The 13,741-nt window shown below is 46.1% G+C and overlaps 1 protein-coding gene across 1 annotated transcript in view; it reads left to right on the top strand.

The window, feature by feature from the left end:
* Positions 1–2,713, top strand: part of LOC144225755 (leukocyte immunoglobulin-like receptor subfamily A member 6) — a 55,619-nt gene extending 52,906 nt beyond the window's left edge. Inside the window, exons 8-10 of the mRNA XM_077757015.1 lie at positions 2,053–2,088; positions 2,259–2,540; positions 2,674–2,713. Of these exons, the coding sequence (XP_077613141.1) occupies positions 2,053–2,088; positions 2,259–2,518 (296 nt within the window). The 3' untranslated portion in view covers positions 2,519–2,540; positions 2,674–2,713. The remainder of the gene's footprint in view (positions 1–2,052; positions 2,089–2,258; positions 2,541–2,673) is intronic.
* The last annotated feature ends 11,028 nt before the right edge of the window (positions 2,714–13,741 follow it).

Genomic DNA, 13,741 nt, shown 5'->3' with positions numbered 1-13,741 from the left:
AACATGTCATGAACCAAGAATATCCACTGGATGGAGCCCACTGAATGGGGCTTGGGGATTATTTCAGAGAGAAGGTTCAACCCCATCAGATAGTGGGGTTAGAGCCCACAAGTTCGGTTGCGCATCACACACTCAGGGGGTCTGGTCTTCGCTTGGATCCCATGGAGGGGAAACAGATCAATGTCCTTAGACAGGGGCAGCTCCCCTTTCCTACAGAACACCTGAATCAGAGACTCTCACGTGCCATGGTCTGAGAATCTGTTCTGTGTGATTCCGTCTGACCCATCATCTGCATTGAGCCAGACACACTAGTGAGCCCCACGCAGTATTTCCTGGAAGGGAGGTGCTGCGCTGCAGGGAGATCAGCCCACATCTGATTCTATGACAACGGAGTCCCTGTGGCGCTCAGAAGCCACGATCTCTTTCAATAGGGACCTTTCCACTCTTTCTTTTTCCTGGAGTTCCCAACACTCCCGTCCACTTCAGCTGAGACTTGTCCACATCTCTCAGCTCTATCCTCACAGCTCACGTCCTCCCGGCTGCCACCCCATGATGCCCAGACTAGTTCTCATCCTCGGTGACATCATCTGCAACCTCCAAGGACTTACTGCACATACCACACATCATAGTGGCCAAGTGCATGTCTTTTGTCATTATTTATTTGACACTCATCACATTCTGAAGACTAGTAGTGATCAGAGACCAGGATCCATGTGAATTCAGCACGCAGATTCGTTTTCCTGCCTACCCGATTGTATGAAATATAGTTGGCTTTTGAATATATTCCTTGCCAGGATGGATAGATTCAGGATTGATTATAAATGTAATAAAGAGAAGACTTTACCTCTACACCAACACACACAGCAGTAAATCAACCCAGGACCCTCTCTGTCTGCCTTTCCTCATTTAATTTCGGTACATTTTGTCCTTTTCTCATGCCCAGCACAAAGATTTCCTGTTTTGCACACCACTTACTTGATACTTAGCAAAAAGGTAGCAAACTGCACACACAGGCACTACACACACTGAGTTATAACCACATGTGTGCTTCGCGAGCACATCTGAACAGAGCAGACTCTTCCCAAACCTCCAAGGCCATGAAGACAACCAAGAACTCTCGCTGTCTCTCCCGACTCAACTGTGAATGTATTGAAGGTGTTCATTACAGTGATTATGTGAGCAGCTCGCAAGAACCCAAACACCACATAGAATTCGGATCAGCCCATCACGCAGTGGTCAGGTTAAGGTCAGAGTGTTACCACTGCTGATTCTCAACCCCATCCTCCTACAGAATAGGAATCCCCAGTGCCTGGTGCCATGACTGGTTGTGTTAATGACTCATTAACCAATTCTTTGGCAGGAAGGTGGAAGGAAGGAACTTCGCATTTACGGGACTCAGGAAAGGGAAGTGTCTCACCCAGATCTCACAGCCTCTGTAAGAGGCACAGGCAGAACCAGAACTGAAGTTGGACCGGCCCCCAGTCCCGGCCCTCCCTCCACCTCCTCGTGTCCCAGAGCAGAGTCCCTCTCTGGACTGGGCTTGGTGGGGAGGAGGCAGGGTGTGTGGGGTCTGGTGAGACTCACATCTGGTCTGAAAGGTCACGGGGCCTCTGCTGTTGGGCCGCCCTTCAGGGAGAGCACAGCGAGGCCCTGGATGGGATGGGAGGCCCCTCATGAGGAACCCATGTTGTGGACCACAGAACCTGGGTCATATTACACCCCGTGCTTGTGCCTGTCGTACAAGCTTTGTTGACTTTTAAGCTGTCTGCACCGTTGGGACCGTGGGAGGCAGCATCAGGACTGCAACCCTCATTGCCCTTCTGTTCTTCGGTGAGCTTTCTGGACAAGAGGAGGGATAGGGTCGCCCTCTCTCCTGCGCCCAGGCCCTGGTCCCTGAGAGGCCCCAGGACATGGGAGACACATTGGGGGTAGGTCAGGGGAAAGAATGTGTTCAGCCCCATATTGGCCCCAGTGGTGAGTGGACCTGACCAGGCCTTGAGCAGATACATGGGAGGGGTGGGGGAGACACTCTCACAGGGAACTCTCTTCCAGGGCTGTGTCGGGACCCGTGGGGCCAGGTACAGACAGGTGAGTGGTCCTCAGACTTCTTGTTTGCACCCAATAACCCGCTGGTCAGCTGGGGGGCACAGAGGGTCTGGGCTGATGGTGACCAGTCTGGGAGGGGAATTGGGGTGACACGTGGGAAACAGGGGAGAAAGACAGATACCCTCGCAATTCTGCATCTGATTCCTTTCCAGGGTCCCTCCCCAAACCCTCCATCAAGCCTGACCCCAGCCTCAACGTCACCAGGGGGAGACTTGTGACCATCTGGTGTCAGGCGCCTCTGCAGGCTGATGCCTTCTATCTGTATAGAGACAGGGTCTCACAACCCATGTCCATGGAGATATCACAGGATTCCAGCAACAAGGCCAGTTTCTCCCTTGAGCTCATGACCTCCATGATGCACGGCGATACCAGTGTCAGTATCACAGCCAGAACGGTGGTCAGAGCGGAGTGACCTACTGCCTTGGTGGTGACAGGTAAGGCAGGAGCTGTCCCCCCCCCGGGGCCCCTCCTCCAGGTGGAGGGAACAGAGTGTGGCCTGAAAGAGTCTCTTGCTCACAGTCCACACTGGGGTACAGGGAGCGATGACTACCACTCCTTTTCCCTCAGGAGTGTACCCAGCACCCTGCCTCTCCGCACCCCCACGCCCTGTGGTGACCTCAGGAGGGAACGTGTCTCTCTCCTGTAGCTCACAGCATCCATGGCAGACCTTCCATCTGCTGAAGGAGGGGGAGCTGACTCACCCCGATTGGTGGAATTGAAGTTCCCTCATGAGAAGAGGCAGGCGCTCTTCCCTGTGGGCCCTGTGAGCCCCTCCCACGGGGGGACCTACAGGTGCTACGTTTCTCCAGCTTCCTACCCGTACACGGGGTCACTCCCCAGTGAGCCCCTGCGCCTTCAGGTCACAGGTGAGGGGGCCCCACCCTGTCCCATCTATTTCCTGGGCACAAATGACTGACCTAAGCCGTTTGCCATTAGATAAAGGGGAGACGCTGGAGATGCTCCCTCCCTCCAGGGGACGAGATTGACACTCGCTAGTTTCAGGGACTCTGCAGATGAGAGAAGGGATTACTTATGCACTCCTATGTCTCCTCAAACACAGGCTCTCGTGTTGAGTCTCAGGATTAGATGATACTTTTTTTAATGTTTTTTTAAATTTATTTCTAGGAGAGAGAGAGAGAGAGAGAGACAGCGTGAGCAGGGGAGGGTCAGAGAGAGAGGGATGCACAGAATCTGAAACAGGCTCCAGGCTCTGAGCTGGCAGTCAGCACAGAGCCTGACACGGGGCTCGAACCCACGAACCGCGAGATCATGACCTAAGCGAAAGTCGGACGCTTAACCGACTAAGCCACCCAGGCGCTAGATGATACTCTTACACCATCACGAAACAAGCCAGACTCCAAGAGGGATGAGTGAGGAGAAACTCTCAGTAATGGGGCTGACTCACAGGGTCACATCCTGTGAATCAGTGCAGATGTCTGCAGTGTGCATACAGGGACCTCAGGGTGATTTCCATCGGTCCTGACCACCACAATCTCTTTGTCCACAATCTCTAGCCTCAAGCAGCCATGACACAGTGGAGAATCTCATCCAGATGAGCATGTCTGCCTTGATCTTGATGCTTCATGGGGTGCTGCTCACTCAAGCTCTGCACAAAGACCCAAGTAGCAGCCACAGGATACATGTGAGAGAGAAGACCAACCATCCAGCGATTCAGAACTTGGGAAATAAAACTGATGACACCAAGAGGATCGGGGAAAAAAATCTTGGGACTAGCTGGGGAAATTCTGCTGAGACTACTCAGGGTGTACGCATGGGCTGGTTGCAGGAAAGCGGGTTGGTGCTGTAGCAGCTCTTTCGAAATTAAAGTATCATCATTTCACTCCCCACCACTTCCCCTTTCTGGCTTTCCTTCACTTGTTGTTAGCTGACCTCCTTCTGTTCTAAACCTTATGACATGAGACTGCATCCCCCATGGCAGGTTTGGGTCCACCATCATGCTCTGGTCCACGTTCATGAAGTACATTTTTCTCTATTTTATTTGCCACAGTCTCCGGTGTATGTATCGCTTCACTCAGAACACAGATGCTTTTCAAATAACTGAATAAACAGATGCCTGTCAAGTCCAGCTTTGATTAGATACATTGAAAATCATTGAGTAAAACACTGTCTAGTCCCATCAAGCATTCCTACTTCATCACATAATAAACGGTGTCGATTTCTGGAAATATCTTCACTTGGTATGAACAGAATGGTATTTGGAGAGGGAGCCAGATAGTGTGTTGATACACTGGGTTAAAAAAAAATACTATTGTTTCCAAAGTCCTGATTTGTCATATTTATTGATTTCCTTGGTGAAAATACTGCAAGGCCATCTTCAAGATGCCTGTGTGAATTTACTAAATGCACAGTTAGAAAGTAATAATTAGAGCCATCATTCCCAAGTGAATATGAGCCAACTACAACAAACATATTGGTAACACAACATACCTATGGATAACACCCACCTATATGCACGTGTGTTTCATTCTATTATAAAGGTAATAATCGCTTCCACCCAGTGTCAGTTTACAGTATTAGTAAAACTTTGATGCCCAAATCGGAGTACATTCACATTGCAGACAAAAGACGAAAAGACGGCAAAAACTCAGCTGCAGGTTCTCATATTGTGTAGTTAGAATCCCACTACATTCCTGGGAGTTGTATAAATGTCTTCGATCAGTATGAGGAGTAGAAAGCAATCATCACGTAAATGGAAGACACATACAGTTGGGGCCCATAGCTACCTACTCTAGACCAAAACGTGGGCAGGTCATGAGGGAGTTAAGATGGCAGAGCAGTATGGAGCCCCCGAGCTTCTCTCATCCTTGTAACACAGCTAGATCAGCACCAAACCGTTTTTGAACACCTAGGAAATTAATCCGAGGATTAACGCAATAATTTACATAACTTGAGCCACAGAACTTGTTAGGTACAGGGTGCAGAGCAGTGAGTTGGGGGAGAGAAAAGCTGTGGAGGGTAGGGGCCCATTTTCGCAGAGAGAGACCATAGAGAGAAAGAGAAAGGGGAGAGTGCGGCATATCAGGATTGTGCAAGAAAAGAACTCTCTCCCAAAAGTAGCTGGAGAGAAAGAGAGTGAAAGAGTAAAAACTCTTACAGGGACTGAACAAAATACCTGTTCCCCAAAACCACTGACGGGAAGAAAGGAGAGAGTTTCAATACCACCAGGATTTTATAAACAGTGGAGCATAAAGTCTGAAGGTTCACAGCTCAGTGCCTGGCGCTGCTCAGGTGAGGACATAGGATGAACCCCCAGGAGCGGACAGCATGGACTGAGGGTTCCGGGTGCCACACGGGAAGAAGTGGTTCCCTTGCTTGGAGTGCATTTGATAGACCCCAGATGTCCTCCCTACAGACAAAGGTCTCAGAGGACCCCAAAGAACAGCCACATTTGCTGGTATGGGGACAAAGACATCAGTGTGTGAAACCTGGTGCCGGCTATGTTGTGATTTGCCATAATCTCTGAACCTCTGCCACTTCGTGATCACACAAATGTTTCCTGGGACAAGTTGGCACCCAGCTACTGCTCAGCAAGACGTTCCTCCAGAGAGTTGGCGCGGGTCCAAGTCATGGGGGTCTCCAAAGTGTGGGCTTTTGAAACACAACACCATCTGAGATAAAACTCTGGAGGGAGGCGCCACCTGGCAGGTAGACGGCTTGGACAGGGTAGAGGCAGGGAGTGGATGGAGGCCTGAGCCAAAGAAAGGATGCTTGATTGGGGGTCAGTGAGAGCGGGAAGTTCTATTGGGACTTGGGAGCTGGCTGAAGCTTTTTTCACCTCTACTGCACACTGTCATGTGCTCATGCACAGTGATCCCCCCAAGAAGCTAAGTTGTGCCACCGAGTGGAGGATGGAGCTGATACAGGAAGCCCCGCCAACTGCACCCTCCAGGCACATCCTCCAGAAGACCAGCACATCCCTCCACCTGCCTGGTGTATGGACTTTACTGTGCTTCAATTTCGGCTCTAGGAGAAACTAGATGGAACTTCTTTCGGGTTTCATTGTCTTTGCTGGCTCCTTTATTTGTTTGCTTTCTTTGTTTCTGTTTTTGCTTGACTTGTTTCCTTTTTTCTTTCTTTTCTTTCTCTTTCCTGGATACAGAATGAGCAGATCTTTTTTTTTTTATCTTCTTAAAATTTTAATGTGATTTTTCATGTTTTTAAATTTTTATTCCATTTTATTTACTTCATTTCATTTGATTATATACTCTTTTGAATTGTTAAAGTTCCTTAACTTTTTTTCTTTCCTTCCTATTTTTCTCTATCCTATCAAGTTTCTTTCAACAAACAGACCCAAACACACCTAAGATCTACTGTCCTTTATTTGATATTCGTATTGGTTTTAATTTTTAATTTTTTAAATCTTTTCTTCCTCCAAAATGATGAGAAAAAGGAATTCACCACAAAAGATAGAACAGGAAGAAATGACACAGGTTTAATCAACACAGGTATAAGTAAGATGTCTGAACTAGAATTTAGAAATACAATAATAAGAATACTAGTTGGGGTTGAAAAAAGCATAGAAGACACCAGAGAATCCCTGTCTGTGGAGAGAAAGGAAATAAAATCTAGTCAGGCCAAATTAAAAATTCTATTACTGAGATGAAATTTTGAATAGATGCCATGATGGCAAGGATGGAAGCAGCAGAGAAGCGAATCAGCAATACAGAGGATAAAATTATCCAAAATAATGAAGCAGAATAAAAGGAGGGAAACAAAGGCAAAAGATCACAATACAAGATATAGAGAACTCAGTGACTTATTGAAAAGGAATAATATCCCAATCATAGGAGTCCAAGAAGATGAAGAGAGAGAAAAAGGGGCAGGAGGTTATGAGAGAAAATTATAGTGGAAAACGCTCCTAAGCTGGAAAAGGACACAGACATCAAAATCCATGAAGCACAGGGAAATCCCATTAGATTCAACAAAACCAACCATCACCAAGGCGTATCATAGTCAAATTCACAAAATACACAGAGAAGGAAAGAATTATAAAAGCAGCAAGGGGGAAGAAAAAGTCCTTAACCTACAAGGGAAGACAGACGGGGTCACAGCAGATATGTCCACAGAAACTTGGCAAGCCAGAATGGAGTGGCAGGATATATTCATTGTGCTGCATCAGATAAATACACTGCCAAAAAATTCTTTATCCAACAAGCCTGTCATTCAAAATAGGAGAGATAAAGACTTTCCCAGACAAAGAAAAACTAAAGGAGTTAATGAGCACTAAGCCAGCCCTGCAAGAAATTTTAAGGGGGAACTCTCTGACTGGAGAAAAGACAAAACAAAACAAAAGACACCAAGCCAACAAAGAATAGAAAGGGCCAGAGAACATCACCAAAAACACCAACGCTACAGGCAACACAATGACACTAAATTCATCTTTCCATAATCACTCTCAATGTAAATGGACTAAATGCTCTAATCAAAAGATATAGGATGGGGTGCCTGGGAGGTTCAGTCGGTTAAGCATCTAACTCTTGGTTTCCGCTCAGGTCATGATCTCACAGTTCCTGAGTTCAAGCCTCTCATCAGGCTCTGCACTGACAGGGAGGAGCTCCTTTGGATTCTCTCTCTTCCCCTCCCCCTTCTGCCTCTCCCCGCTTCTCTCTCTCTCTCTCTGTTTCTCTCAAAATATATAAATAAACATTATAAAAAGATATAGGGGATCTGAGTGGATAAGAATACAAGACCCATCTATATGCTGCCTACAAGAGAGTAATTTTAGGCCTGAGGACACCTGCAGATTGAAAATGAGGGGATGGACAGCAATAGCACTGCTAGGAATTTACCCAAGGGATACAGGAGTGCTGATGCATAGGAGCACATGTACCCCAATGTTCATAGCAGCACTCTCAACANCTGAGAACAAACTGAGGACTGATGGGTGTGGGGGGGAGGGAGGAGATGGGCATGGAGGAGGGCACTTGTGGGGATGAGTACTGGGTGTTATATGGAAACCAACTTGACAATAAATGATTTGTAAAAAATAAAAATTTAAAATTTAAATTAAAAAATTAAAAAAAAAGAAAATGAAGGGATGGAGAACCATCTATCATGCTCATGAGTAGTCATACTTATATCAGACAAACTAGATTTTAAAATAAAGACTAACAAGAAATGAAGAAAGGCATTATATGGTGATTGAGGGGTCTATCCACCAAGAAGATCTAACAATGTAAATATTGATGCCCCCAACTTGAGAGCCCCAAATATATAAATCAATTAATCATAAACATAAAGAAACTCATGGATAATAACACCATAATAGCAGGAGACTTTAACATCCCACTTACAGAAATTGACAGATCATCTAAGCAGATAATCAACAAGGAAACAATCGCTTTGAATGACACACTGGAACAAATAGACTTAACAGATATATTCAGAACATTTCATCCCAAAGCAGCAGAATACACATTCTTCCTGGGTGCATGTGGCATATTCTCCAGAATAGGTCATATACTGGGTCACAAATCAGCTCTCAACATGTACAAAAAGATCAAGATCATACCTTGCATATTTTCAGACCACAGCGCTAGGAAACTCAAAATCATCAACAAAAAAAAAGTTAGGAAGACCATGAATACTTGGAGATTAAAGAACATCCTGCTAAAGAATGAATGGGTTAACCAAGAAACTAAAGAGGAAATGTAAAAGTACATGGGAGTCAATGAAAATGAAAACACAACAGTCCAAACCTCTAGGCAGGGCACCTGGGTGGCTCAGTTGGTTAAGTGTCTGGCTCAAGTCATGATTTCACGGTTATGAGTCTGAGCTCCAAATCAGGCTCTGTGCTGACAGCTCCAAGCCTGGAGCCCGCTTTGGATTCTATATCTCCCTCTCTCTCTCTCTGCCCCTCCACTGCTCATGCTCTTTCTGTCTCTCAAATATAAATAAACATTGAAAAAAAAAAGCATGTGCTTGAGGTGATTCAGTTACATAAACTTCAAAAGAGACATTTATTATGTAGGTTTTCATTTCCTTTGGATGCTTACTCAGAAGTGAGCGCATTGAAACACCCCGCAGTTCCATTTTTAACTTTTTGAGGAAACTTCATGCTGTTTTCCATAGTGGCTCCACCAATTTATATTCTCCCCAGCAATGTACAAGACTTTCTTTTCTCCACGTCCTCACCAGCATAGTTGTCCCTTCTGCTTTTGATAATAGCCACTCAGACAGGTTTGAGGTGATACCNATGGGGGTGTTGATTTGCATTTCTCTGGTGAGTAGTAATGTCCACTGTGTTATTGACGTTTCTCGAGTGGACTCCACAGCTCCTCCAGAGCTTCTTACGTTCATGGGTAGCTGTCGATCTTTCTTGGGTTCAGAGTCCAGGGCCTCCACATCACCATTTCTGTGACATCACTCTGTGCCTCTATCGTTTACATTTTATAAATCTTCTTTTCATCCACAGAATCTTACAAATGTTTCATTGAGTTTCGAATTATGGATTGACTTATGCCTCCATAGTTCAAGGATGTGTGGTTAGATCAATTTTAGTTTATCCATGCTGTATCTTGCACGTGGATGAATTCTTTCAATTGAGAAAATAATTGTTCTTTAAGAAAACATTTTTTTTTTATTTCTAGGAGAGAGAGAGAGACAGCGTAAGCAGGGGAGAGTCAGAGAGAGGGAGATACAGACTCTGAAATAGGCTCCAAGCTCTGAGCTGGCAGTCAGCACAGAGCCCGACTCGGGGCCCGAACCCACGAGCCACGAGATCATGACCTAAGCGAAAGTCGGACGCTTAATCGACTAAGCCACCCAGGCTCCCCGAAAATATTTTTGTTTTACATTCAACTTGGTGAGCATTTATATACCTCGCAGCTAATTCTATTAAATAATCATAAAGCATACTTTATTCATTGAGGACATGTCTAATGATTTTGTTTTAGAGATTTTATTGTGAGTAGATTTGGGTCTTCTTTTTATAGACATGTGGTTTGATCTAGGCCTGAGGAGATCAACTAATCTGTGAGTGTGCAGTAATAAGTTGAAACTTTTGAATGATCTCTGCCATTACTGAAGTACTCGTTTATTACATGTATTAAGATACCTTCTCTTCTCATAGCTTATTTTTGACGTCCCGGACTTTTTTTGTTTGAGGAAGATTTATGTTAAAAAATGGAAGCGTGGGAAAGAATGGATAGCATGGAAGACTTTGGAAGTCACCATTAAGATTTCCTTGGCAGATAGGGTTCTCTCTCTTTATCCAGATACTTCATAACTTTGTCTCATTTCAAGGGAAGGACAAGACCCATATGCTTGGAAAGGAAAACCATCTGGTGAATGAGGGACTAACCCACTAAACCTCCACATCTCTCCGCATCTCAGGCACAGCCTGACCTGATGACTTTAACATATGGGACATGAGTCCTAACAGGGAAGATAAGGTGACTTGATTCCATGGAATTTAGGAATTTGTCTTGGCAGATGCTTCCACTTTTGCCCTAGGTAGTAATTTGGCTCAGTATACAAGTCCCCACCAACACTTCATTCCTTGGGGATATTTGTTAACAGCTCTGGCACTCATTTTTACCTTTGGGAAACGTAGCCTGGAGGAGTATTTGCATTTTCCCCAGGAAGTGATTTTAGGACATTTTTGTAGACCCAACCAGGCTTCCTTGCATATTTTTCAGTTGAGGTGAAATTCACAGGGAATAACCTTAGCCATTTTTACAGGTACAATTCAGTGTAAGATTTTTAAATTCTGGGGCGCCTGGGGGGCTCAGTCGGTTAAGTGACCAGCTTCGACTCAGATCATGATCTCTCGGTTCGTGGGTTCAAGACCTGCGTCAGGCTCTGTGTTGACAGCTAGCTCAGAGTCTGGAGACTGTTTCAGATGCTGTGTCTCCATCTCTCTCTCTGATTCTCCCCTGCTCACGCTGTCTCTCTGTCTCTCAAAATAAATTTTAAAAAGAGTTTTAAAATCGAATTTACCTGGGATTTCTTCATTTTACTATGAAGTGTCAACATACGTGTTTTAAGTTTCAATGTGTGTCCACTACCATTTAAATGGTCTTTCCTCATATTTGGAAAGTGCCCAATTATTTGCTTCTTGGGCAGACAGCATTCTCTGCCCATTCTTTTTGACTCAGTAGATGTGACCTTGGTCCTCCTCATTCGACTCCCAAGTAACAACATCGCCATTTCTGTCCTCGCTATTCCGCAGTCTGGAAAATTCCCTCAATATTGTGTTCTTTCTTTCTCATGAACTCTTCGGCCATGTCTTCCCCGTGATTAAATGAAAACTCAGAAGGTATTCGATCAACTGGATTTGTCACCATTAAAATTTCTAATAATTTCTATAATAGCCTCATCTTCAAGTATAAATCATATTCTTGTGTCAAAAATTCAAGCTCCTGGGGCGCCTGGGTGGTGCAGATGGTTGAGCATTCCACTTCGGCTCAGGACATGATCTCGGGTTTGTGATTATGAGGCCTGCATCAGGCTCACTGTTTTCAGCCCACATCCTACTTCTGAGTCTCGGTCTCTCTTTCTCTTCCCATCCCCCACTCGTGCGTGTACTCTCTCTCCCTCTCTCTTAAAACTAAAGGTTTTTCTTTAAAATTAAGTTCATCCTTGGGGCGCCTGGGTGGCTTAGTCGGTTAGGCGTCCGACTTTCGCTTAGGTCATGATCTCGCGGTTTGTGGGTTCGAGCCCCGCGTCGGGCTCTGTGCTGACTGCCAGCTCAGAGCCTGGAGCCTGTTTCAGAGTCTGTATCTCCCTCTCTCTCTGACCCTCCCCTGCTCATGCTGTCTCTCTCTCTCTCCTAGAAATAAGTAAAAGATAAATAAAAAAATAAATGTTTAAAAAAATAAAATTAAGTTCATCCATCATCTTTCTGATATGAAACACATGCCTAATTTAAGATAAGTCTACGTATTCCTAGCGCTGTATGTCCATGGTTGTGCTAGCAGCATTCTCAATGAGCATGAATATTGACTTTGTGGCTGTTTCTTGTTATCAGGACTCCTCTTTGCAGTACACTCTAGCTGGAAGGCTCAATTTCCACACACCTCATCTTCCTTACAGGTTTCCTCCTACAGCTGCGCCAGGATCATTCACGATGAGGTGGTCATGCATGCCTGCAGCTGTTTCTGCCCGTGGCATTCACACCCACAAACTTAGCGTCCACGCATGACTGTGCCTTGCAAGGATGGGTCCAATGTAGGGCTCACACTCACAGAGGTCTGCGTCTGTATTACAGTGAATTCTCTTGTGCAACCACGTGGCCATCGCTGAGTGCCGATCAGCCACAGTGATGACCCCTTGCTGGTCCCGGACACCAATGGCGACTCAGCTTAGTTGTCTTTTATCTGTTGAGGTTTCACAATGTGGGAACTTTCTTTTCTCTTGTTCTGCACTTGGTTGTGGCTTTATTTTTCAGAAATATGACAAGTAGCATCTCTCTGTGTTAGGAACCAACCAGGGCTCTTGAGTGAGCCCATCCGTTGTCTACCTGGACAGTGGAGACACACAACACATTCATTCATGAACCATTTCCCACAGTCTTCATCGGGACTGGAATTACCGAGGACTGAGCCTCCCCAAGAACATGACAACACTGACCCCACAGCCGCTCTGATCACTCAGGTTCATGACAACCTTTCCCTAGCAGGAAACTGAGGCTCAGAGACTGGCTGATATTGCCCAAGGTCACACAGGCACTGGCTGATAGTTGAATCTTCACACAAAGGTCAGCTTTCCCTTCATATTCAGAGCACGAACCCAACCGACTGACACCGAGCTGAGGGCAGGACCAGAGCAATGCGGGGATACCCGCGAACAGAAGCAAGGGGCACCGGGGTGCAGAAACCACTCGGAGCTACGTTTCTAGAAAGATGCGTGGGCACCGTTGCAAGATTAAAAGGAAAATCCATGATCGGGGCTCTGGCAGGGAGAAAACTCACAGCGGGGGCGAGGAGAAGAGTTATGTTTCTCACCCTAATCCCCTGTTTTCCTCCTTGTGCTCAACGTCACAGTGAAGCTGAACTCGGTCTGCACAGTTATACCTTCACTGCGTGTGCTGCCACGGGCTTTGCAGGGCTGACCGGGATGCAACACTGCACATGCGTCCTTGGGTTTCCTGCTGGTGGGAGGAGTCAGCTAAGACCCAGTCTGCACAACTTCCGTCCCACACTCACCTTCCTGAAATATGTTTTGATAATGGACAACTTTTCCAACGTAAAAGGGTGACTCCATACAGATATAAAATAAACACAAGTCAACATTTGTATTTGCGTCATTGTGAATGAGGGAGTAGGATGACGTCACCACTGTTGACACAGACTCTGAAGAGCAGACCCATTTCGGGCCGGGAATGGTGAACGGAATTCTCGAGGGTGAGCAACGGCTTCTTCCACCTGTCCGTCCTCCTGCGGGCATTCCCTGTTCGGGCCTGTATTTGAGGACCCCGTACTGTTGAGGATTCCTCTGCGGGGTCAGTGATTGCTGATGCTTGACCAGGGAGCTGCGGTGGGGCAGCTGCCCCTTCGGGCCTCACGATCCTTTTTTGTGCGGTTTCCCTGCATTAACCGTCACACTTCTCCCGACTGGACCTTGAGTCTGTCTGATCCAGACATGAAAGTCCGCTTCGGACACACGCACACCC

This window comes from Crocuta crocuta, unplaced genomic scaffold (assembly GCF_008692635.1).
Source record: "Crocuta crocuta isolate KB4526 unplaced genomic scaffold, BGI_CrCroc_1.0 scaffold142, whole genome shotgun sequence".
In the NCBI taxonomy this organism is placed as follows: Eukaryota; Metazoa; Chordata; class Mammalia; order Carnivora; family Hyaenidae; genus Crocuta; species Crocuta crocuta.
This window is presented reverse-complemented; position numbering and strand designations above follow the sequence as displayed.